This window comes from Lepisma saccharinum, chromosome 26 (assembly GCF_977018435.1).
Source record: "Lepisma saccharinum chromosome 26, izLepSacc3.1, whole genome shotgun sequence".
Classification (NCBI taxonomy): domain Eukaryota; kingdom Metazoa; phylum Arthropoda; class Insecta; order Zygentoma; family Lepismatidae; genus Lepisma; species Lepisma saccharinum.
Window position 1 is genome coordinate 15,885,251 of NC_139254.1, and position 26,337 is coordinate 15,911,587.

At 38.2% G+C, this 26,337-nt stretch overlaps 1 protein-coding gene across 1 annotated transcript in view; it reads right to left on the minus strand.

Annotated features, from left to right (window-relative positions):
• Positions 1–849: 849 nt before the first annotated feature.
• LOC145979769 (protein XRP2-like) overlaps positions 850–26,337 on the minus strand; it is a 28,694-nt gene continuing 3,206 nt past the window's right edge. Inside the window, exons 2-7 of the mRNA XM_083112753.1 lie at positions 20,729–20,938; positions 19,718–19,890; positions 15,036–15,192; positions 12,731–12,887; positions 9,476–9,631; positions 850–2,038 (exon numbers count right to left, since the gene is read on the minus strand). Coding sequence (XP_082968879.1) covers positions 1,913–2,038; positions 9,476–9,631; positions 12,731–12,887; positions 15,036–15,192; positions 19,718–19,890; positions 20,729–20,938 — 979 coding nt within the window. The 3' untranslated portion in view covers positions 850–1,912. The remainder of the gene's footprint in view (positions 2,039–9,475; positions 9,632–12,730; positions 12,888–15,035; positions 15,193–19,717; positions 19,891–20,728; positions 20,939–26,337) is intronic.

Here is a 26,337-nt window from a genome sequence, read left to right on the forward strand (position 1 = left end):
TCAATGGGGACAACCCTGGGGGGTAAAGGCAGCTGGGTGTGATGCTGATCACATCACCCCAAAAGAAAATGTGGAGCTCTACAATAACATCACCCATCATGGCATGTGTGTACATGCACAAGAGTACATTTACCTTTTTATATGTTCATTACGTAACTTTCCGCAGAAAAATTACTATTCCATTTAAGTTTATCAACATCTCATGACAGACTTCAATGTTGCCAAAACATTATGACGGAACAGCTTTCAGTCTGTCGTACATTGGCATCTCTGGTGTATTTATTATTTCACGTCAAAAATACCCGCATCGTGATGCAAAACACCAGGGGGGAAAATGCAAAATTTACTGTACAACATATTCACTATACTTCGGTAAAACATCTACTTCCAAAAAAGAGCAGGATGACAATACTAGTTTTGGTAACTACTCTTTTCCAACATTTTGAACACAAATATCTACATGGGCTGACATAGTGTAATACAGTTGTCATATTTCAGGTGCTAACATAATACAACAGTTCATGAAAACAACATATGAACACCAACTAGATTGTAAATTATACACTCGGCAATGCATTGTTTTCAGATGTTCCTGCTGTTTTTGTTTCTAAGCAACAACTGGATCTCTCTCACTAACAGTGGGTTATATAAATTAATCTTGTTGTTCTGTTGTATTCTTCTTACACTGGTTGTTTGCAGTACTTTTAGTAAGGTGGTAAGTTTGTCTAACGCAAGAAACACACAGACAATACTACTTAATGCAAAGAGGTTTTCAGTGGGTAATTAGTTAGGAGATTTCTGAAAATATTTCAATTTTTTTTAAACCTACAATAGCTCATGATGTGTTCATCAAAACAATCCCCCTCCACACACGCGCAAATCTAGTTTGGATAAAAACACAGTAATTAATTCTTGTTTGAATGTCAATAATTTGATTTTTCTTGATTTAAATTTTCGAAATTCGTAAGCTTTACACTACAGGCGGCAACTTGAAATGATTTTTGGGGGCAAGGTTGGCATGAACAATATTTTATGTATGTAAATATACATAATATCTCTCTCTCTCAGTGAAGTCGGTGCCTATGCTTTACACAACTAAAACTGGCAGTATTTTACAATTATCAAGTCAGTCGTAGCACAGGAACACATACAAGAAACAAATTGTGCCTGAAATCATCCAACACTAAAACTGAAGTCTGCATGTTGGAAGTTCTGAGCTGACTCGAAAATATCATTGGCCGAGATGCCAACAATTGAAAGGCGCATGACATTGGAAACCTTTCACTGAAGTTGAAATTAAAAGACTAAAAAAGAAAAAAGCACGGCTCACTTTCATGTTTGCTACAGGAAACAGTGTTCTTGTGAATGTTGTTAAATCAAGAAATAGATGCTGAATATCTAATAACCATAACTAAAATTAAATAAGATAAGCAGTGTGGCATTTAAAAAGAAAAATAACTTTCAATCGTAAGTTACAATGCATGAGATGATTCTGCAACTAGTCGACAACCAATGAGAACACATGCACAGTAGCTCGGAGTGCGTTAACATGGGCCAGTTTGGGAAATATTTCCAGAAATCATCTAGCTGATAACCTCACGACGACCTCTTAATTATATGTCGCCAGGAACGTCTTCACGTTCCGCGACACATGTACATTCTAAACACAAGTTAAAAATAGCAATACAACAACTGCAAAGCACCTTTATGCGGTTATGAGCAAAATTATTTTCCTCAGTTTCTAGACTGATTTAGTGAAGATCATTTACCTTTGATTCTAAATGTTAAGAAGCCAACTTCAACGATCACGTACCTCCTTGTAAATTGAGCCGAGGCTTTGTTCCAGTCTCTTGGATATTGCAATGAACAGAGCAATGGCACTTTTTTCATTGCACAAATCTCGTCAACAATGTTAACCTGCCATTTGCATATCTGCGTAGTTGAAAAAGTTCTCTATCTGTTGGCCTGCTGCTTTTGCGCTGGAACTGACGTACACTAGTCCTGTTGACCCTGTAGATGTTGCAATACTCACTGCTACCTGCAGGAATCCAGAAGAAAATATACACTGTATCTATAGTTAGAGGCACATATTCATGATGGTTGCGGTAAACGCGGTTTAAAATTACTTACGTGAAATTTAGAAGATTTCGCCGTACCCTTTTGTGAATGAAGACAGTGGATCTTCGAAATGTTCTAAATTTCACGTAAGTAATAGGGGCACATATTTTTGGTAAATAAAAAAGAAAAATTTCTGTACAAAAAGTGACTCAATATCGGGTTCAAAAGCAGTAAATAAAATAAAATTTCGCTGTTATAGTGGTGAAAAAGCAGTATATAAAATGATATTTTGGTTTTAAAAATGTGAATATAATCCCAAATTAGATTTAAAAACTGCACTTACTACACAAAATATACATATTCCTTCTAATAGCAATCTAATTTATGTCGTTATCAGAATATTAAGTTTACTCCTGTATAAAGGGGTCCATTCTTGCTTCTCAAATATTTTCAGCAGAATTAATCAATTTTCCATGAAAACTCAAGATAATTCTGACTTCAGAAAGTGTCGCGTCGGCAAATAAACTGTAAATTTTGTGTTTAAGAGTCTATTTCGCATTTTGCAGTTCATTTCGCATTATTTCGTGACAAAACTGGGTGGGAAAATGCACCCCACACCTTTCAGAAACATGAAAAATTAACATTAGAACATTTTATTTAATATTTCTTGTTTTCATCAAAAACGAAATATGCATGCCTCTATCTATAGCATAAGGACAACATGTAAAGTTCGATGAAGAGGTTTTCTCAGGATATCGACCAGGTGATTTCCGGATAGCCTTTTGAGCTTTCGAGAACTAACGTCACTCTCGTCTTCAATCCCTGAAGCCTATCCAGAATCACTTGGTTGATATCCCGAGAAAATCTCCATCATTCGCCACCAGGCAAGCTTCAAGAATTATTGGTATACTCCTGGAATACAGAGTTCCAGGTCATGGGACAGTGTGGGACACCATACATAGGCTAAACGGGATGCACCATTGAGCAGCGGCGGAATGAACATCAACGTAATATCCGATTATTACAACCGGAAAAGTCGTCAGGACTTGCAGAACACAGCATCACGGAGGGACACAGAATTTTATTTGCCGACACCAAAATAATAGCCAAATGTACCGGTTACTGGGACCGACGGGTCAAGGAAGCCATAGCCGTATCACGGGAAAGCACCAATCTCAACAGGAACGTGGGACTCCAGCTCAGTCACGCCTCGAACCCACTCCTCCTTAAAGACAAGACACCAGCCAATGAGAACACCAAGATCCAGAGAGAGCCAATAGGAAGACAGAATCCAAACTCCGCCACATTATAGTCATGTATATTAACCTACACTAGTCTCCATTTCATTTCTCCATTCCCTGAAGATGAGAGCAATGTATGCCCTCGAAACGTTGGAAACCAACTCCAATTTAACCTGGCTGGTAACCCGAGAACATTTGTTTGTTGCCTACCATTGTTCATGATAGTCATGTTCCATGATGATATAACAGCACAAGAGCACCTCACTTGTCGATGTTACACCCAACACTGCTGAGAAATACAGCCGCCCCGTGTAGTCAACTTGCAGAAAAACTCTGCACTTCCACAGGCAAAGGTCACTTGTTACATGAACCACAGTCACTTTTCCCCTTATTCATTTCTGATCAGGCTAAATATTGGCATAGTGGAAAGACACACTCAGCTACCAAACAAACCACCAGTCATGCCACAATTTCGCAAATCAGATGAATCACGATGACATGAGGAGCACCCAGAAACGAACATCCATGTTCAGGTTGGGGCTTGAACCTGGAGATTGCAAGCGGACCAATCAACATGTTCTTGTACATGTTAAAATGTATTAAATTAATACTATATACCGTATTTACTTATGTATAATGGGCACTTTTTTCCAAAATGTTTACCCCTAAAGTGTGGTGCGTATTATGCATGGAATAATTCTTTGATGTTTACGGAACCCTTATATATTGTTGTAAAGCTTGAATTCTGCAGTTCCTGAATATGGCAACAGTATTCCATTGAAGATGGCGACACTAATGTGCAATGCGATTGAAATAAGCTCATCACAAAATGAAGGAACGTTCTGATTTTTATAGTACTTTGTATGAAAGAAAAGATAAGGAAAAAGAAAATAATAATTAAAATTTATTACTGGCCAAATTATGTGACATATATGGAGTGTGTAAATGCCTTCATGGAAGAAAACTTGTGCTGCTAAGTGCTAGATGCCTCCTATAAATGTTTCGTTAGTCATAAAAAAAGTATATATTTTGAAGGTTTTTAGAAAAAGTAAAGAAATAATGAGCAAAATCACTTATAAAAGTTTACAGGCCATGTGCCACAATTTTTCACTTTGTAATGTAATGTTCTCCTCTTGGTCCACATAGCAACAGGTGGCTCATTGAATTGGAAGGATGTCATTCAGTTGATCGGCATAGCAACAGCTTTACGACCTACAACTAAAAAAGCCATTTCTTGAACCTGGTTTGTACTGTGCATTATGAACGAGATATAATTGTTTGTCACTTTTCCCTATCAAAAACCAGGGTGCGCATTATACACGCGTAAATACGGTATTAGGGATGGGACAGCTTAATCAATACTCTATCGGTATTGGCCGATATAGGCATATCGGTGTATCGGTAAAAATATGTACAATTTCACAGATCCGATATATCTATAAGTACCTCATAATTTAGTGCAATATTCTGCCATTTTGTTATAATATTTAAGAATAAAGCTACATAATCTCCATGCTCTACATTTTTAAAAAGTAGATGCCAAAATATGCAATTTCTTTTGCATTGTAGTCATCTGGCAGCACGTTTACTAAGGAGGTCAATGAGCCAATCATTAAGGTTCTTCACAGACCATTTGGAATTTCATATCGGATTGATAGAATATCAGTATCTATTTATTTTTTATTTATTTATTTACTCAAAGTTTCAGATACAGTCTATTTGGCCATTTTACACTGAAACAACATAAAGTAGTAACAAAAAATAACAAAAGATAAAAACAATAACAAGATGGTGTTGGTCACTAATATACAGAAATTACGTTCTGGAAGGAAAATATCTACATTGAGGGGAAGTTTGTTGTAGATTTCTGGGAGCCTGTAAAACAAGGAGCGTTGTAGAAGGGGTAGCCTAGTGGTTGGGTTGTGGAAGAGTTGCAGGTTGCGCGTTTGCTTTTGGGGTACCCTAAGTGAGAATTCACTGATTAGGAGATCTGGTCTGATTTTGCCATTTATTATTTTGTATAAAAATTTCATGTCAGCTAGATCACGACGAAAGGATGGAGAGTGAATATTCAGAGCAGCCATGGTGTCTGATTTGGATACATGTCGAAAGGAAGGTATTCTATGGCGAACAATTGCAAGAAAGAAACTGAGAACTGAATCCATTCTGGTGAGATTGGTTTTTGAGGCCATTGCCCAAATTGGGGAACAGTATTCAAGGATGGGCGAGATGAAAGATTTAAAGAATAAAGCAAGAGATGATGGGTTTTGAATTTCGCTAAATCTGTATAGAAGACCGAGAAGGCGCATGGCTTTTTTAGTGGTAGCTATAATATGATTATTAAAAGTGAGTTTTTCATCCATGATAATACCTAGGTCCTTTTGGGTGGAAACGTTTTGGATTGGATTATTTTGAATAGAATAAGTAGACAGCACTTTGTTCTTTTTTAGGGAATAAGTAAGGAAAGAGCATTTCTGAGGGTTTAGTTCTAAATTCCACTGACAACACAACTTAACAAGTTCTGTGAGAGCATTTTGAAGAATCATCATGTCATGATGCGATGAGATCTCCTTAAAGAGTTTACATTCATCCGCAAACAAAAGTATATTGATAGGGAGGGAGGACAGTTTTTCAGGGAGGTCATCCATGTACAGAAGGAATAGGAGCGGCCCTGGGGAACTCCAGACAAAACGGGACGAAAGCTAGATGAGGTACCTGAAAGAACAACACGTTGTTCATGCTCATGGAGGTAGTCCTGGAGTAAAGAGAGAAATTTGCCATGGATGTTAAATCTGGATGATAATTTATGAAGAAGAAATTTATGATTAATTTTGTCTAAGGCTTTCGAAATGTCCAAATATATAGTGTCAAGTTGGGAGTTATTATCAATAGCTCTGGCAGCATGTGAAAGTAAGAAGGAAAGATTTGTTAGGCAAGAGCTGCCTGGAAGAAAACCATGTTGTGCTGTGTTGGTATATGGTGACGTAAACTGAAGTAACCTGTTTTTGATGATTTTTTCACAAATAATTGATAGTGGCGATAGAAGTGAGATTGGTCTATAGGATTTTACACATTTTTTATCTCCAGTTTTGTGAATGGGCACAATGTTGGCCCGTTTGAAGTTTTTTGGAAACACACCCTTAGAGAAACATTTGTTGAGTAAGGCAGACAGAGGAAGAGCCAAGGAGTCGGCAGTTTTACGTAGGAATATTGTGGGAATTTCATCCGGACCTAGGGACCGGTGGAGGGGCAATGAAGCGAGAAGGTATTTTACTTCCTCGGGGGATGTTTTGATTGAAGATAGTGTGTGAGGACAGACAGCATTTAAGTGGGGGAGAGGGTCAGAAACTGAGGGAGGTGAGAAGTTCTGATGGAAAAAAAACATTGAAAAGTTCGGCTCTTTCTTCTCCACTAGCAATATCAGTATTATGAACAATTTGTTTAGGTATACGTGGGCTTTGTTTTCTTGAATTTAGTAATGTGAAGAATCTCTTAGGGTTTGTAGTACATTCGGTTGTTATGTTATTTATGTGTTCACTATATTTTTTTCTGAGTAGATATTTTGAATGACGTCTGATGTCACAATAGGTACCGTGAGTGTGAATATTAGGGTGCTGCTTCCATAGATACCAAGCCTGTTTTTTATTTTTTAACACAAAGAGAACTTCTCTGTCGAACCAGACGGCGTATTTCGTAGATTTAGGTCTCGCAGTGGGCACGAAGTCTTTAATCGTGGCATGCAGAATTTCAACAAAGTTCTCAACGGCTTCATTTACTTCCTCTTCCATCAACAAAAACCAAGGGTAGGCGTTGAGCGCATGCTGGATGACATTCCATGGAGCTTTTCGCCATAGGTGGTGGGGGGGTTGGTTCTGCTTGACGGATTCCTTGTCTTTCTTCATGGTAGGCAGGTGCATTGTGACATCGAGTGAGTCATGGTCCGAGGTTAGAAGATTTTTTCCTGCAGTTACCTGCATATTAGGCAGGGTTGCCAGTACATAGTCAAGGTTGCTGTCACCATGTGTTTTATGCAAGTTGAACTGGTTTAACCCTATTCCGTGAATGAACATATCAATAAACCACTTATCATTTTGACAGTTTATAGTTCCCGGATTTGGGCTTTCCCAATTGATGGATAGGTTGAAATCACCAAATAGCATAATATCACCACTTGTCATTGCTGCTAATACCGAATCCCTGCAGGCTTCGAGGATGGAAATGGGAGAGTTCTTATGTGAGCGGTAATACGATCCAATTAGCAGTTTTTTTGTTTTTTTGAAAATTGAGTTCTATCCAAATAATTTCACAGTCCTTGATTAGGTCTCTTCGTATTTTACAATTCCATTTAACATTAACGCAGATCATCACTCCTCCACCACGACGACTTGCACGGTCATTTCTAAATACATTGAAATGCTTTAAAAATGGAAATTCACTATCCAACACCGTGTCGTTTAGCCACGTTTCGGTGAAAAGTAAGCAGTCATATTGCAGTAGCTCGCTTAAGTGAATGTCACAGTCAGAAAGTATGTTTTTAATACTTTGCACGTTCTGGTAATATACGAAAAAAACAGCATCATTTCCTTGGGAGGGTCCCGGGTTGACATGGATGTCACCGCACAAGAGCACGAGGCACAAGAGGTGAAAGTAACAGAGAGTGGATCGCTTACCTCGCGGTCGTTGGTCCTCGGACGTCCGTAGTCCCATCATGGCTGCGGTCAGGCCAGAAGAAGTTCCAGCGGCCGGAAAAAGAAAATTCCTATTTCCTATTTTCCACGTCTCCAATAATGAGCCACTATTCACCATAGTTACTTCAGAGTTCTGACTCACACGTACATGGTATTGAAAAACACAAATGCAGCACAACACCAAGAAAATAAAACCACAATTTGCAGAGCGAAGAAACACGCTCCCAGTACTATCCGCCATGTTGTCTTTAAAAAAAAAAAATTATAATGGTACATTATCGCTATTGGCCCATCCCTGCTATACAGAGTAACTCAAAATGAATGGTACAAAAAGAAACCATACCTGTGAATGCTACAATGGATTTAATTCACAATTATCGATATAACATGACAGTTTACCTTTCCAGGTTTCATCTGGCAACACTGAAACAAAACAAGCTCGTCATCTAAAATGGTAGCATCAGCGAAAGAAAAGGCTGATTGGGTGCTAGAATACACAGAAACTTCATCGATAACCATTGTTCAGTGACATTTCCAGACAAAATTTGCCAAAGAAGCAGCTTTACGTCACAGCATCTCAAGGTGGGTGGAACAGTTTGAGAGAACGAGATGCTTATGGAAGGGAACAAGCATAGGACAGTCATCTGTCAAGAATGAAGTGGTTGAAAACATTCGTGTGACTTACCTATGAAGCCCCACCAAGTCAACGTATCGTCCGAGCAAAGAGCATGTACCGGGTGAGCCATAAGTCAATTGTCACTAGCAATTGTTAGATTTTGTTTTGCCTAGCATAGTGGAAGTCAGTTGTGAACTTGACTAGTGCATATTACCCAATATAAGAATGCTGGGTAATATGCACTAGTCAAGTTCACAACTGACTTCCACTATGCTAGGCAAAACAAAGTCTAACGATTGCTAGTGACAACTGACTTATTGCCCACCCATAGTTTGTGTACCAAGTAACTTGATGAGTTTAACTTTCATGTTATGTCGATAATTGTGAATTGCATTCATTACAGCAGTCGCATTCATTTTGAATTACCCTGTATATCAAATACAATATAAGTACTTAAAAAAAATACTATAAAAATGATTACTTACGGTTCGTGAGTATACGTTTTATAGAAAACACGTTTCGAGACGTTTTAAGTACTTATATTGCATTGTAACAACGTGAGTCAAGTCGCACATGCCTTTTGTATAAAATGTATATCAACATATATACATATTGTTACAACTTCCACTGTAGAAAGTAGCTAGTGACTAGCAGGATATTTAAATCTAAGTCCAAGAGAAATGTCAGTGTTACAAATTTACGAGGGAAATGAGTTCAAGGGAACAACAGCAAATTAAACAACAATACAATCCTTTCATTGGGATTTTCAAAAAGATGTTGAAGTAGGTAATTTTCTTGGTATTGTGACAGAGCAAATGAAGAGAATATTTGTGTTTTTTTTTCTTGGTCAAAGGAAATTGCTAATTTCTTACCTTCTGGCAGGCAGATATGCCGCTTGGTCCATTGTATTGTAAGCCAATTACGCATCCCCTTTCCACAACACTGGCGTAGGAACTTGTATTGAAGACACGTTGGGCATCACTTGCCAACATTTTAACTTCCTTGCTTTGCAACAACAAGCACTGGGGCTGAAACGATCATTTCAACAATTAAAAATAAGAATAGTCAAATAATGTCTAACACCACACTGCTGGAATAGCAATGCATCACCTTGAAATGGTATGAAATTTTAACAGATACCAAAACAATATCGATGTTAAATCAATGTATATACAGTTTTGACAGAAAAATACAATAGTTATGACTTATGAAGTCATGAAAACACGAACAAATTACAAGCTATTCATAAAAATATCGTAATAATTAATTGATTGATTGATTTTTATATGGGCAAATCAGTATGTGGGGCCATTTCTGACCATCACACAATATGGAGATAAGCCTTTAACTGAAAAAAGAAGCAGAAATTGAGCACAGGCCCCTACCACATAACGACATGAACCGTTTCTTTAATAACTATCCTGTTTTTCTTATTCTTTCCTCGAAATTTTGTGACTTTTCATAATTCTTTCTCCTTTTTAAGATGGTATATTGAAATCTACAAAATATAATTTATTGGTGTGAAATTTCATGTTATACCCCTAGAACAGCAGGAAGGATCATCCTGTCTTTAGCATGTTCCCATGTAGGTAGTGTTCTTGGACTGGGAAGGACGTCTCCGAACATGTCACATCAAGTACAGGGTGGCTTAATAAGTCACTTAACACCCCCAGTACAATGCCACTGCGGCATGGGACGTGAAAATGGTGATGACCAATCGTTATCAGGCCAAGGGGGAACCACATTGACGTCACCCGCATGGTCGGCAGCCATTTTGATGCCCGCCATCTTGAATTCAACTTCAGAAATTTAAATGGGAAGGGGGTCGTGCGACATATCAAAATGGGCTAGAATTTCACCAGGAAAACAACTGTGACATTTGTTTTCACCTAACTTTAATTGTTGCAGAGTTAACAATACCACAAAGTTATGGCTCGATAAGTCACTTAACACCCCCAGTACAATGCCACTGCGGCATGGGACGTGAAAATGGCGATGACCAATCGTTATCAGGCCAAGGGGGAACCACATTGACGTCACCCGCATGGTCGGGAGCCATCTTGATGGCCGCCATCTTGAATTCAACTTCAGAAATTTAAATGGGAAGGGGGTCGTGCGACATATCAAAATAGGCTAGAATTTCACCACGAAAACAACTGTGACATTTGTTTTCACCTAACTTTAATTGTTGCAGAGTTAACAATACCACAAAGTTATAACACATGCTCAATATGACGTCCCTCTTGCGCAACACACACGTATAATCATCTCTCCCATGACCTTACCACATTCTGAAGAACCTCATGAGTTATTGCAGTACAGGCATCCACAATGCATGTGCGCAAGTGGGCCAGATCCCTGATTTTCGTAGCATACACCATGGCTTTCAGGTGTCCCCAGAGGTAAAAGTCCAATGGTGTCAGGTCAGGTGAGCGTGCAGGCCATTTCAGTCCCTCGGCGACCAATCCAGTGGTGAGGGAATTGTTGATCCAGGTACTGACGGACTATCATCCCATGGTGCAGTGGAGCACCATCTTGCTGGAACCATTTAGAATAGCTCCCATCCTCGGACAGTAAGGATGATAAGATCTGTTCCCATAGCAGAAGCAAGTTGCCCTCTGCATTTACGGTGCCCTCAATGAAAAATGGACCAACAAGTCGGGAACCCCAAGTACCACACCACACCATTAGCTTCCCGCCTCCCGTCACCTTGCTGGGATCTGTCCAATGTGGATTTTCGGGTGACCAGTACCGCAGATTTTGCTTATTCACCTCTCCCGACACATAAAAATTAGCCTCATCACTGAACAGAATCTTGCTACCGACGGCAGGGTCACGTTGCAGTTGTGCTATAGCCCACTCACAAAACTGCAAACGCCTGTCTGGATCGTCCTCACTAAGGTGCTGCTGCAGCTGTATCTTATACTGATGCCAGTGGTGGTCACGTACAATCCTTTGAATTGAACCCCTGCTGACACCGCTTTCCAGTGCCAGTCTCCGTGTGCTACGGGTTGGGGACTTTGCAAATGATGCCAACACCGCTACAGCAGTACCCTCATCCGTGGCTGTTTTCGGACGTCCATGTCGCGGCTTGTCATCCACAGATCCAGTATCTTGGAACTTTGCCAGCAACTGGCTGACGGCCACATGTGACACCGGTTGTCTTGCAGGATTGCGGTTATTGAAGTCTGCGGCAATGTCACGCGTACTTCTCTCCCCTGACATCAATATGATGGCAATCCGTTCCTCACGTGTTAGTGGCATTTTCGTTCAGATCAGTGAAAAAGGAAATATGCTACTCTTGACACGATCAATTCACATCATCACTCTTTTAAACTTTTATGTAAACACAAAACACAATCGTAATTCCCATGCCAACCAATACTACAAGATATGTACATACTGGTAAGTCAATATCCGGACATTTTCAGTGATTGGTCTAACAATAAATACCACATAATCACATACTAACGATTATTTGAACAATAAACATTTAAGCAAAAAGGAAAGGACGTGTCACTCTCCCATGCGGAAATCGCCCTTAAATTTAAAGTTAGGTGAAAACAAATGTCACAGTTGTTTTCCTGGTGAAATTCTAGCCTATTTTGATATGTCGCATGACCCCCTTCCCATTTAAATTTCTGAAGTTGAATTCAAGATGGCGGACATCAAGATGGCTGCCGACCATGCGGGTGACGTCAATGTGGTTCCCCCTTGGCCTGATAACGATTGGTCATCACCATTTTCACGTCCCATGCTGCAGTGGCATTGTACTGGGGGTGTTAAGTGACTTATTGAGCCACCCTGTAGTAGTTTCTCAAGGTGAAATGTTGCGTATTCTGGAGTGTTCAGTTGTCGATTATTATTTGTAATCAAAATGTATCACAAACCACCTAAACACTTTGATTATAATACATGAAGCACAGAAAATAATATAAATTAAAAATATGTTCAATTTAACTAGAATTTTTAAATGCATTTCTTACAAGCGGTCAAAATGACCCCTTTCCGTTGTTCTAGGGGGTATCAAATCCTTCGCCGTTCTAGTGTTAAACTATGCAAAGGTGTATGCTACATTGATTTCAATGTTCTTTTCTAAACTCTTCTAATAGATAAGAGATACTTACATTTTCTGCTGACATGCTCTGAATAAACGACCTAGCTCTCTCCACCTGCTGACCATCGGAGAAGAAGACGATAAGGCAAGAATCACCATGCGCTGCCTTATGAGGTCCCCACGTGTACGGCACTATGCTCTTCTCTGGCAGAAACGATATGTTTATCCTACAAGTAAAGATTTATGTGACAAAGATGCTTTCAGATACCGCAACACAATGTACGATAACGGTGCAGTTCGGCTCAGTGGCCAAACACATTACATACTCAATTTTCAATCTCGATACGGAAGTTTCCAGGTTTTAATTCTAGTGTGTACACACGGGCAATTGCTAGGGACATGCATATTTCATCTTTGCCGAAAATAAATAATGTAAAATAACACATTGTAATTTAATTTTCCATGTTTTTGAAAGGTGTGAGGTGCATTTTGCTACAAAATGTCACAAAATGATATGAAATGATCTGCAAAATGCAAAATAAACTATTCAACATGAAATTTAGAGTTTATTTACAGATGCGACACTTTCCAAGGCCTGAATTATCCTGAGAGTTATGTAAATCATGGAAAATTGATTAATTCTGCTGTAAATATTCGAGAAGCAAAAATGGACTTCTTTACACAGGAATAAACTTAATACTGTGACAACTACATAATGTACTACTACAAGTAAAATGTTAATTTTGTGCAATAAGTATAGTTTTGAAATCAAATTTGTGTGTCAATTCACCATTTTAACACCAAAATGCTACTTTATATACTGCTTTTGATCCCAAAATATGCCCAGTTTGTGTACCAAAATCTTGATCTTCTATTCATATCCCTTCCGCAATTTAATCTAATAGTCATTCAACCTTACCATTGCAATTAGCCACAAGCGGTAGGGAAGCAACGTAAACTAAGTTACAAATAAGACACACGCTCAAGTGTTCTACCACCGGGGTAGAAATACTGTGTGTACAAAAAAGAATGTCCTAGTTTTAAATTGTTATAAATTCTTGTAGAATACGTGAACAGTGTTCATTCATGACTTGAATGTTTGAAATTTTGTTGTTCATTAGTTCTGTTTTCCAGGTTGGTGGAACTGGCGTAGCAAAGGAATAGAATAGGCGAGATGGCGAGCTCCGAGCAGAAGTCCTTGTGTGTTCTGAACTTTGCGAAATGTGAATCAGTGATATCTGTGCAGCGTGCTTTCTGTGCAAAGTTCCATGTTGAAGCTCCACTTGCGAAGAACATAAGACATTGGTATAAGCAATTTGAAATGAATACGAACAGCTGTAACCTCAATCACTACAGACATGCTTGTTAGAGTGTGGGAAGAGCTGTCTTATCGTTTGGATGTGTGCTGGGTCACAAAATTGTCACATATTGAACATTTGTGAACCAATAAAACTGAGTGCTACTCTTTCGTTTAATATATATATATATATATATATACATATATATTATTGTTGTATGCCAAATATGTATGACATAACAGAGGTTCAAAACTAGGACATTCTTTTTTGTACACCCGGTATACTGGATCATTCACCTGCATCCAAGAGTTAAGCATGTCAAGATATAGGAATGGTTTAAAAACTACAAAAGCAAGTCTGACACATGCATAATGCCCAAGACATGGCCTGGTCCTACACTTAAGGACACCAAAAATTAACAGCCTACTGTATTAACATGTGCAGCAGTTCTCATCGCATTTTAAACTGTAGGTCTATTCCCGATTAACCTCCCAGAGCGTAAAGTTGACTCGAGGCAAAGAGTGACATTTATTTCAATACTGTCGAAATGGGCACAAAAAAATTGTGAACAAGATAGTATGAATTTCTACCCATGTTGCAAGTGGAAGTGTTTTTTTAAAGTTGAGTAAAGCTACATACAATGGTTGAAAAATATGAAGAATAAGAATTTTCAGAATCCCATGTATTCCTTAAGGAGAAAAAAATGCAACATATTCAAGTTACGGCTAATCAAATGGAAGTTGCAACTTTTCCGCCAGCCAATCAAATCTTTAACCTGCCATCTCTCTGATCGTGTGTTTTTCTGTACTATGCAAACTTTGATATTCTAATACTAAATTTTCTCCTCTTCCTACGACCATCCAGCACACAGACATCTCTTTCCCCAGCTCACCACAGGAACGGGTCGGGGGGAGGAGCAGTATAGTGTCCTCATGTCTGACTAGACACAAACTGTTCCTCCTGCCCTTAAACGAAAAACAACATTTTTTCTGCAGTTAATTTTCAGTAACTGTTCTTCAGTGCCATATTTGCCATAGATCAACCTTAGTTAAATGGATGAACGAGGTACGCACTCACCTTGATAACTCTTGAGAAGATGGTAGAAACATATAATCCTCCACCTTAACAGATTCAGGGAACAATGACCAATTGCTCTCCCCTTCCAGAGGGGTGAAATCATGGATATTGCTCCAATTGTTGTTGAACACACTCAAAGATGCACGATGAAACTGGACTGTAATGTGGGAAAAAAATAGTATTGTGGTGCTTTCTCATGCATTTCATGTGGCTCATTTTATTTATAAAGAAACGACACCACATCATTACTTTACAATTGCCATATGTTTAAATTAAAATAACAGAATTACATGTGACACAAGCAAATACAGTGAAACCCCGAATTTACATTCCTGGATTTTACGTTTTCCTGAATTATAGATTCAACCTTGATGGTCTCAACATAGCAAAAAGTTATAGTTTTCCACGATTTTACATTTTCATGCATTTGAAGTTTTTTCAGCTTGGTCCTCTGAAAAACAAAAAATCGAGGTTCCACTGTACCTATTTAAATAGAAATCATTTAATCAATACTGGTACAAAATTAAAGAAAACTATGCATACACTGCAAGCCACACAGAATCTGAAAAAATATTAGTCGATATTGGGGAATTAATTTGAGCCGTTGTTACCAGTGCTCGAAGTGGGGGGTTCAGGGAGATGCTATCCCCAAAGTTAACCCTAGTTTACCAATGCCACACAAGGAACTTTACCTTGGAAGGGTGCAGGGGCCTCAGACACACATGCATTTTTATCACCAAAATTAAAGAAATTATTTTGTTTTTGAATCACTGCTTCCTTTGCATTTTATAATAACAAAATTTATCATCATTAATAAAAAATAAGAAAAAATTATCACATGAGTACCACGCACAAATTTTATCATGCACTAAATCATATAAAAAACAATATTAATGTTGCATCAATGCTTCTTTCTATACACATGTGCAGCTATATTAAAAAAATTAACCAATTGTACAATGTTACAGGCACAAGTGTCATGTCAGAGGCCAAGGGGTGGGGTGGGGGGTTGGTAGGTCCACCATGTGAATTTTGCCTCCAATGTACATTACCTTTATGATTTTATGAACAAAAGTAATTCAGAAACATTGGCAACGCCCTAGGGAACAGAGTAATTTATTTTCAATTATAAAAATATTCACAGTTCAAATATCGAAAAACAAAAGGCCTGGCAGCTGCCACAGAAGCTAGGGGGAAAAAAAATCATAAAGCAACTTCAGCTAGGATAATTTGCACCCAGTGCACTGTCTCCTTGTTAATCCATGAAAGCTTCCCTTAAAAAATCCCAAAACTCAACCAAGCTAGTAATTTCCAATTCGAGCTTTGGCCGATATATTGGTATCGGTTATCAGAGAGCTTGTGTGGAAAATACCCGGCAGATTATAATTTATTAGGGATGGACAAGCATGAAATTTTGGCTGATACTTATAACTAGGGAACAGATTTCTAGGTCCATGCCTATTTTTCTGCCACGTCCTACATGTATGCTATTCAGAGATCTTTGCGTTTCATGTACGAAGCACCCCTCTACTGAAATTCTATGGGACCTATAAGTGCCTAACTGAACTATAAAATCCTATAAATGCCTGAAAGTCCTATTTTGACTAGAAAAACGCCTTTTTAACAATTCACTTAACTTCAAAAATAACTTTCCTTAAGAACAACCCTTATTTTGCACCAGAAAGGTTTGAGACCCTTGAACTTTGAGACCTTGAACTAATCCGAATGGCAATAGCAATGCAACAGCAAGGGTGTCAACGAATGTGCAAATTTCCGCCATCTTCCAGCCCACATCACGAAATTGGAAAAATGTGGAGCGAACTGACTGGATGAGGTGTTCTCAGTTTCTAAACTTCCCAGGCAATTAAAGTGACCATAGGCAGTGCTCGAAAAATTTTCTTCAAACCTAGGCGCCAGCTCGGAAAATCAGGCACCAGGAAACTACCTACTAGCAATTGTGCATACTACAGAGTGTTTCAAAAGTCGCACAACCCATACTTTGAAAATGTATATCATGAAAACCGTAAGAGGCATTTACACCAGGTTTTCTGCACTAAACTAATCATGTACGCTATCACTGGGTTAGAATGTATCCAAATAAAAGCAATTACATTATTTTAAAAAATATTGTAAATTTGCTGAAAACATCTGAATTGATTTTCAACAATATATACCAACGTAGAAATTTTCAGCGAAAAATGCAAGTTCCACCAGAACTCGAACACGGGTCTCTGCTATACCGTGCCATTGCTCTAACCACTGAGCTACTGAGCCAGCCTGGCCTCGCCTGATTTATCGCTGTCGCTGTTTTACCTGCGTGGAATCTTCTCTGCCAGTGCTACAGCAACGGGATCTGTTGCCTTTGAAATACAGTAGACTTTGACATTGCCTGGTTCCTCCCAGCATAGAGATGTTAATTATTGAAGATCAGGCACACACAGGAAATGTACTACGTAGAAATTTTCAGCGAAAAATGCAGATCCCGTTGCGGTAGCACTGCCAGAGAAGATTCCACACAGGTAAAACAGCGACAGCGAGAAATCAGACGAGGCCAGGCCAGCTCAGTAGCTAAGTGGTTAGAGAAATCGTACGGTATGCCAGAGACCCAGGTTCAAGTCCTGGTCAAGCCTGCATTTTCGCTGAAAATTTCTAAGTAGTACATCTCCTGTGTGTGCCTATTCTTCAATAATAATAATACCAACTCTTAACAAATTTGTGGGATCATTTGTTGGTGTTTGACTAGTCGTAAAACAGTTGCTTTGTGAGGTACTGCACAAGCAGGGGATTTTTCTTGGAAAACCTCTTGCACACGAGTGTAAGAATTAGTAGTAAAATACTAATCAGTAATGCACACGCGCTGCTCCAAAGAATACGCCATGCTGAATCAATTAAGAGTAAAACAACGGGCATAGTAGCGTCGAAAGTGATCGAAGAGAATTCAGTGTAACCAGAGGCAGACAAGGATTATTTTATGATTTTTCACGTAAATGTATAGCCAATACTTAGGCACATGTGGCGTGCATCTGTTGACAATATTTCGAACCGCTAGCATTGCCATATATGTAACAAAAATGGCACTTTTTCACTCAACCCATAAAATCGCCAATAAAAAATCCATCAAATGTTGCACATGACCTATATTCGTCGCAAATGACAGATTGACATGGCATCAGTCATCAGACATCTAATTATGACCCTTCGATAATTTCTTACATACTTTTCTCATTCAAAAGTGCATTTCTGGAAAAATTTTAACGCTGCCTTCGGCCAGTTATTAATTTATCTACATTTTCTGTATGGAGAAAACTGATAATTTTAAGCATTGAAAAATATCTCAATGGATGAGACTTTATAATGCAGAAAACCTGGTGTAAATATCTCTTACGGTTTTCATGATATACATTTTCAAAGTTTGGGTTGTGCAACTTTTGAATCACACTGTATAAGAAGCTGATCATCACGGTATTCAAAACATCGCTAAATGATTTGAGAAAACAGGAAATGGGGCGTTGGGGGATAAAGAGTAAGATATTACTGACTCTCTGGAATGTTCACAACGTTGATTTAAAAAAAAAAAAAAAAACATTTGCTAACTTACACTGTACTGCAATTTAAACTTAGAATCATCAAAATTTCGTACATATTACAGCATAAGATCACAGTCGCCAGGCTGAAATTCTTAGTCGCCATGGCGACCTGGCAACCAGGATTTTTCGAGCCCTGACCATAGGTGTAGCAAACCAAACATAATCCTAGCTACAAAATCATTCAGTTGTTAAAACAGGGCCGGCAATATTCCCGGCCTTCAACAGTGTAAGAGCATGGGAAGATATCAAGAATATGGAATTGGCTCTTTCCGCAAAACTACAGCTGCCCTAGTATAGAGGCTGTTCATCAAGAACTACAAACCTGCCTGCGATTTGAGTTTTGAGGTTGAGTTTTTGAGCACACATTGAGCACAGATGGACTAATCGGGACTGGGCCTACAGTTTAAAGTGGGACCCGAACCACTATGTGGCTCCAACGGATATCAAACCTACGACCTCTTCATTACAAGTCAACGACGTTACCACTATGCCTCGGGTAGAACCAAGCATTGAAAAGCATATTCTGGTGCAGTGCTTCCAAATATGCTAATATTTTTACATTGGACAAATTGAATGAATATTTCAAATAATAGTATTCATTGCACTAAAAATATTAACTTTTGTACACAAATTGCATCTAAAACCAGTTATTTAATAAAATTATTATTAATTAAAAATTATGCCTATTAATTTATTATAAGCACCTAAAGTTTATAAAGTCCTAAATCCTTCTTTTTTAGCACCTAAAAATCCATTCCCTACTTATAACCGATATTCCGCCGATCCAAAATAAAAGTCCAAATACTCCTGAATGGTTCATTTACCTCCTAAATAAATGTTTGTTTCAAGGTGAATGCAGTGCAAAAGAAGCTGCATACATGAACATTTACTCTTTAAAAATTAGGGTATGGAAATTATCCAAAAAAAAAATATAACAAAATAACAGAATTTTGCACTAACTTATGAGATATTTATAGATATATCTGATCGGTAAAATAATCGGTAATTTTACCGATACACCGATATGCCTATATCGGCCAATACGGATAGAGTACCGATTAATCAGTCCCATCCCTATAATTTACAAACACTTACCCTCCAACTCTGGATAAAACAGCTGGTAGCAACCAAAACGCATTGCTGCGGATGATTCAATTATCGGCTGAGTCGCACAGCATAGAAAAGTATCTACTTTCCTGCAGTCCCTCGTTCGAAACTGGCCACAAGACACTAAGAGCACACAGTCATTGCAGTTCCGAAGGTAAACACTGAAAAATAGAACAAAATATGAATAAGCAGGGAACGGATTTATATGTTTGTAATGCTACAATAAGCCGACTTCCATGATGAAGTGGCTAGCACATCAAGCTATGATGCCAGAGGTCCCAGGTTCGAATCCCACCCTGGCCATGGATGGTCTTTGTGTCCCTTCATAACTTTTATCACTCATCCTCATCTTCGCAATAAACCAAAAATGGCAGAAAAGCAAAGTAAAATATAGTAAATGAATCAATAATGTTACAATTGATGTTATTTTCTATTATCTTCATGAAAATTGTCCTTTCTACCATATATTTACATATTACATTTTAGCACACATTTTTACAAATGTTAGTTACCTTCACATATAGTTTCCATAATTTCAAGCATTTTCTCATATATATTACATATTCATACCATCACAACATTTGTATTAACCAAATGTTTTACGTTCATCTGTATTTTAGTGTGCATACAAACTATTTTTACTAAAATAATAAAGTAAAAAAAGCTGCAAAACTACTCATTGATGGAAGGTTTTTAATTACGCGGGCCATACTTTGGGATCAAGTATCTCCGTTATTTGTATTTTCCGCACACTGGAACCAAATTTATATTACACAAAACATTGTAATCTGTCGATTAAAAAAAAAATGATGTAATTCTCGAGGGGGTAAAGTGGTTCAAGGCTCCCTTTAGAAAAGTGAAATTTCTTGAAGTGTCAAATTCTTTTCACAATACTAGTAACTAAAGTTCAAACACAATACAGAACTTTACAATGACCTCTTGTGAAATTTAACACAATGCTTAAAGTTTCTTAATTAGCAAATTTACTGAAGTACACACCTTCCTTTAACGGCTCCCAAGACAATTCTACAGTTGTTACAATCATCGATGGTAATTGTGTTAATATGATCAAGTACAAATATAGCAGCATCTTTGCAGTTTTGGATGATGAATTGTTGGCCATCCACAGTGCCTGGTACCCTCCCAGCTTCTCCTCCATCCACATTTTCTATCGTGTAATCCTTTGGGTTCAGTTTTTGCTTTTTGTCCCTGCAACATAATGCATAATCATGGTGTCATTATTTTTGTAAGTTAAAAAGAGGAATGTGCGACATGTAAGTCTCATTTAAGTCAACTTGGTGTCGCTGAACTAATTTAAACAACAAAACAAAACATGTGAACAATATGCATCTCAGTAGCACGTATTCTTAACGTACAATATTTGACATCAAGGGTAGACAAATACAGAGTGCCTCGTTCACATGGCGCCTGAATTTTCAAATCCAGTTCTTAATTTGGCTCAAGTTCCTTTTGTTTTATTGCGATCTCATCATGCTACAAATGCAATTTTTATATGGTTTAATTTCGATTTATGTCTGTTAACACATACAGGATCCGTTCTGAAAGTATCCAAACATATTTATTTGCAAACAATTTATTGATGACAATTACAACTGCTGTCAATATTCTTCAATGTAGACACCTTCAGCCTCAATACAGCGAGTATAGCGACTTTTCCACTGTTCACAGCAGTCCTGGAAGTCCTTGACTGACACCCTCTTTAATGCTGCGGTCATGGCAGCTTGAACCTCTTCAATTGACGCAAAACCATTCCCCTTGAGCACCCTTTTGACCTTGGGAAACAAAAATAAGTCGGCCAGTGCCAAGTCCGGGCTGTAAGGGGGATGAGGCAGCGTTGCCGCGCGTACGTTGGCCAAAAACTCACCTACAAACAGCGTTGTGTGAGCCGGCGCATTGTCGTGGTGAAGTAGCCACCTGTCGGCGATGTCAGACCGGACGTGCTGGACCCTCTGTCGGAGACGCTGAAGCACTGTTTTGTAGTAAGCTGCATTCACAGTGGTCCCAGCAAGTACAAACTCTTTGTGCACGACCCCTTTCGCGTCGAAAAAGACAAGGAGCATTGTTTTCACCTTTCATTTTGACACCCAGGCCTTCTTTTGACGAGGGGACGCAGGGGTGTGCCATGCTGAACTTTGTCTCTTGCTTTCGGGGGCGTAAGCCTCCTGTAGCATGGTTAAAAGTCTCCGTAAAGTTTTTTTTCAATTTAATACAAAATTTCACAGCGTAGCGCTGTTCCAAAGTGCGCTCCATTTTTCTCCAAATCCACCAACTGCAAATTCTTGACGCGACGTTTTTTTCCGTGTACACAACACGAGTGATTGCACCTCAACCACTGCAGGCAACCGAGCGAGGCCTTGTTTTGAAGGTTAAGGTCCCCACTGCCACCTGGCGCAGCTTACCCTAACCGTCGACCGATTCTTGCACCGCACTGCGGACAGTTTGGATACTTTCAGAACGAACTCTGTATTGCCAAGTTTTAGCGATTACTTATGATTTTGTTCAAAATATGCTTTCGTGGTTAGGTTAGGCAGGTCAGGTTTGGTTCTCTCAGCATTAAAATAAAGTCCCTAAATGCTTTCTACTAAGGTTCCCATTAACTTCTACATTCATTCATACTAGTCTACGATACTGTCACTTATCAACAGAGAATACCTTGTCCATGGGAAGCACACATGCTTGTGTAAGGTAATTTTTAAGTTTATTTTTTCAACATAAATATTCTTTTTTTCGAATCCAAACAGTGCTCATTACTTTAAGGAAGGTTCAAGTTTTGTGTGACAATGATTGTCAAAATTCTTCAATAATTAGTCTCCCTGCTAGGAGAATTTGAAAAAAATTATAAAACAATCGGAACCATTACCCTTAATTTTTTAATAATTAAATACAGCTAATGAAATTTCCATTTTTTTTTTTTTATAATGAGTACAGTACATGTTTTCATGTTTTCTGCATCATTAAATCTGAATAATGAACATGCCATTACAAATGTTTGCATCCTTACTAGCCAAATTTTAAAACCAGGGATGACCAGGTAGAGTATTGCACAGTTATTTATGCTATTACCGGTTGTTCCATCTTTACGAAGGCCACTCTGGAGCAAGAATTCATAATTTTTAATCCAATCTTGTATTCCTTAATAAATTAAATGTTTTAAGGTCACGTTTCGAAATGTGTAGCATTATCTTAGTTGGTTTCATGGTTTTCTTAAGCCTTTTTTTTTAAAAAAAAAAAAAAAAAGCTGGCTCCTAGGAAAAAGGGGCTGGTGACTGAATGATATTTAGTTTTGTCTACCCTTTTTTGACATATTATTTTGACTGAACAGAAGATTCAGTTCATGGAGAATACTTAGCACAGCAACACATCCTATCAGGTGTTCCATTTACAATGCAACCCGTTGTAGGGGATAATACAACTTTTGAACCGGAAGTGGTACACATATAATCCTCATACCAAATTGAAGCCTTGTCCATGCATATATTTTTAAACCAGGAAACAATGATTGGTTTTCATTAGTGTCCACGGAGTGTTGCCAGATGTAACAGGAAGTGCAAATGAATTTTTTGCAAATCATGAAAAATGGCATATAACACACATGTACGAACATGCCGTTGGTAATTTTCAATTTGGTTAGATGGATTAGCTCGGCATCTATGGCAGTGAAAAAAGAAATGTTTATTTCTACCAATAGTCAATCGGATGAGGCGAATTTAAGGGGGAACTAGGAAAATCGTTGTTTTTAGAAATTAAGACTGTGCATTGGCAACACTGCTTGTGTTGCAGTGCCACAAAATGCATGTTTCGAAACTGTATACATCATGCAATTACTGAAAACAATAAAAAAGAAAATTGGAAATATTCATGAAAATAGTGTTACATGCACCTGGCAACCATGCGGTAAGTTTGTTTCTTCATAGGAATATGTAATTGCTGTTAATGTTAATGAGAATAGCTCATTGTGATAAATTCCTGATGCTTGATTGATTTGGTATTTTTAGTCCACTTTATGCACAGTAAGGCTAATTGGGACTGGACCTACAGTTTAAAGTGGAATCCGAACCAGTAGTGGCTCCACCGGGTATCAAACTAAATTCCTCATGCATCACATGGTTGCCAGGTGCACGTAAGTAACACTATTTTCATGAAAATTTCCAAGTTTCTTTTTTATTGTTTTCAGTAATTGCATGATGTATACAGTTTCGAAACACACCTTTTGTGGCACTGAAACACAAGCAGTGTTGCCAATGCACAGTCTTAATTTCTAAAAACAACGATTTTCCTAGTTCCCCCTTAAATTCGCATCATCCGATTGGCTATCGGTAGAAATGAACATTTCTTTTTTCACTGCCATAGATGCCGAGCTAATCCACCTAACCAAACTGAAAATTACGAACGACATGTTCGTACATGTGTGTTATATGCCATTTTTCATGATTTGTAAAAAAATTCGTTTACACTTCCTGTTACATCTGGCAACACTGCATGGACACTAATGAAATCCAGTCATTGTTCTCCGGTTTAAAAAATATATGCATGAACAAGGCTTCAATTTGGTATAAGGATTATACGTGTTCAAAAGTTGTACTATCCCAAACTTCGGGTTGCATTGTAAATGGAACACCCGATAGTAATTAAATAAAAATCACTTTCAAAAGATTGGAAAAATAACTTTTTAAGTATCACTTAACAACACATCAGAATGGCTTCACACAACTACATTCAACTAGAAGACTTCACTTCTTTTATCAACAAGGTTAAGAAAACAATAACAACACAAAATGTTTACTTGGCAGATTCATCCCATAATTAGAGTACCCATAATATTTTGACCCAAAAATGGGGCATCCCAAGATCAGTTTACTCTTCCTGAAGAAGCATAAAATTATTGTTATTATTTATTAAAAGATTTATCTCATAGCCTAATGATACATCATAAACAATAAATGAAAAATGATCTCCCATTGTCAAAGGGTATTAATTATTATAATCTCAGTATGACTAAGAAAGCATTTCATATCCTTTCTGATCAACCTTTGTGATGAAGTTGAGTAATGCCAGAGACGGATTTCTTCAAATTTACAGGAGAAAGTACTTACGCAAATCATTTTCTGTAGAGTTGTTGATGTTCGGGAATGTAGTTTTGATCCATTTTAATGCAAATGCATGTGGTTTTCTACGAAAATCTATTTCCGACGCACTATTGCTGCTGCCGCCATTTGCTTTCCGCACGAGAGCACAATACGCTCTTGTATTGTCCGTATATGCTAAATTGAACGAAAGGAGTGCTAATGGAACCTAACCTAACAGGCCTAACCTAACCTAGTAGGCATACCTCGTCCCCGTGATGGTTCGTGGGGCTACTCGTGGATGGTTTGTGGGAAATAAGGAACAACAGTAAGTACTCTTTAATGTAAGAAATAGACATTATTTTCATTAGAAATTCATTATTTCACCTAAAGAAATGTTCCGCAATGCAGAATAGCACGTTAGCAATGTAAAAAATTGCGAAATAAATCATTGATAGGTGTCTCCAGTATAGTAAAGTAGTACCGCATGGGATTAACGGGGGGCCTAGTTTTGAGGGGCAAAAATTGGACTTGAGGTCTAATTTTGAGGGGGTAGAATCAGACTTGGGGCTTAACTTTTAGGGGAAGAGACTTGAAAAGTTTTCCATCTCATAAAAATAGCGTCCAGGATTATTTTCTAAATAACTGTGACGTTTGCGAAGTCACAAATGTTATTCTTTATTACTTTGCTCCTTAGGTCTCCTACCTTGTAAATGTTAATAAAACTGAAAATTGGAGGGAGGGGGGCAAGTGCCTGCTCTTGCCCCTGCCAAGTTAACTCTAGATTTTTCTTTTGAGTTTGGTCAAGATGCAGGATATTTAAATTCTTGTTGCAAATTCCGTAAATAATTGCATGGTTATTCACTGATCTACAAATAACGGAACACACACATAACATTATTTTTTAGGATGAAATGTCTCTCAAATTTAGACTTGGTTTTCACGATAACTCCTAGACTTTTATAAAACAGGACAAATAGTGGCTTTTTAAATATATGGACGGGACGATCGGGACATGCCTCTAAAATGGGACTGTCCCGGTCAAAATGGGATGTATGTTCACCCTACCCATTATGCAGTGGTTCTCAACCTTTTTCAGTCCAGGACCCACCTTCAAGGATATTACATTTCATGGGACCCATAAGAATCGGCGCCAGCAGAATTCCTTGTATGGGTGTCACCTAGTTTATAATCATATTGTTGCCAACACTGAGTACTTTAAGAAGCCCTCTTTGACGCTTGCTTAAACAAATTACACATACTTCATTCTAGAATAGTAAATATGTACACTATGTATGTATGTTTTTAAGACATTTTCAAGCCCGGCTTCACGACCCAAAAAATGCTGTCTTGGGACCCAGCACCCCATAAGTTGAGAAACGATGCCAGAATGGTATCTGATAGAAGAGTGATTTGCCCACTTCCGATATGGGTAAGACCTTTGATGATGATCCATGTGAAGGGCATCCAAAAAAAACAAAAAAAAAACAGATATCTGCATGTGGCTCTGGTGAAACTTGTGGA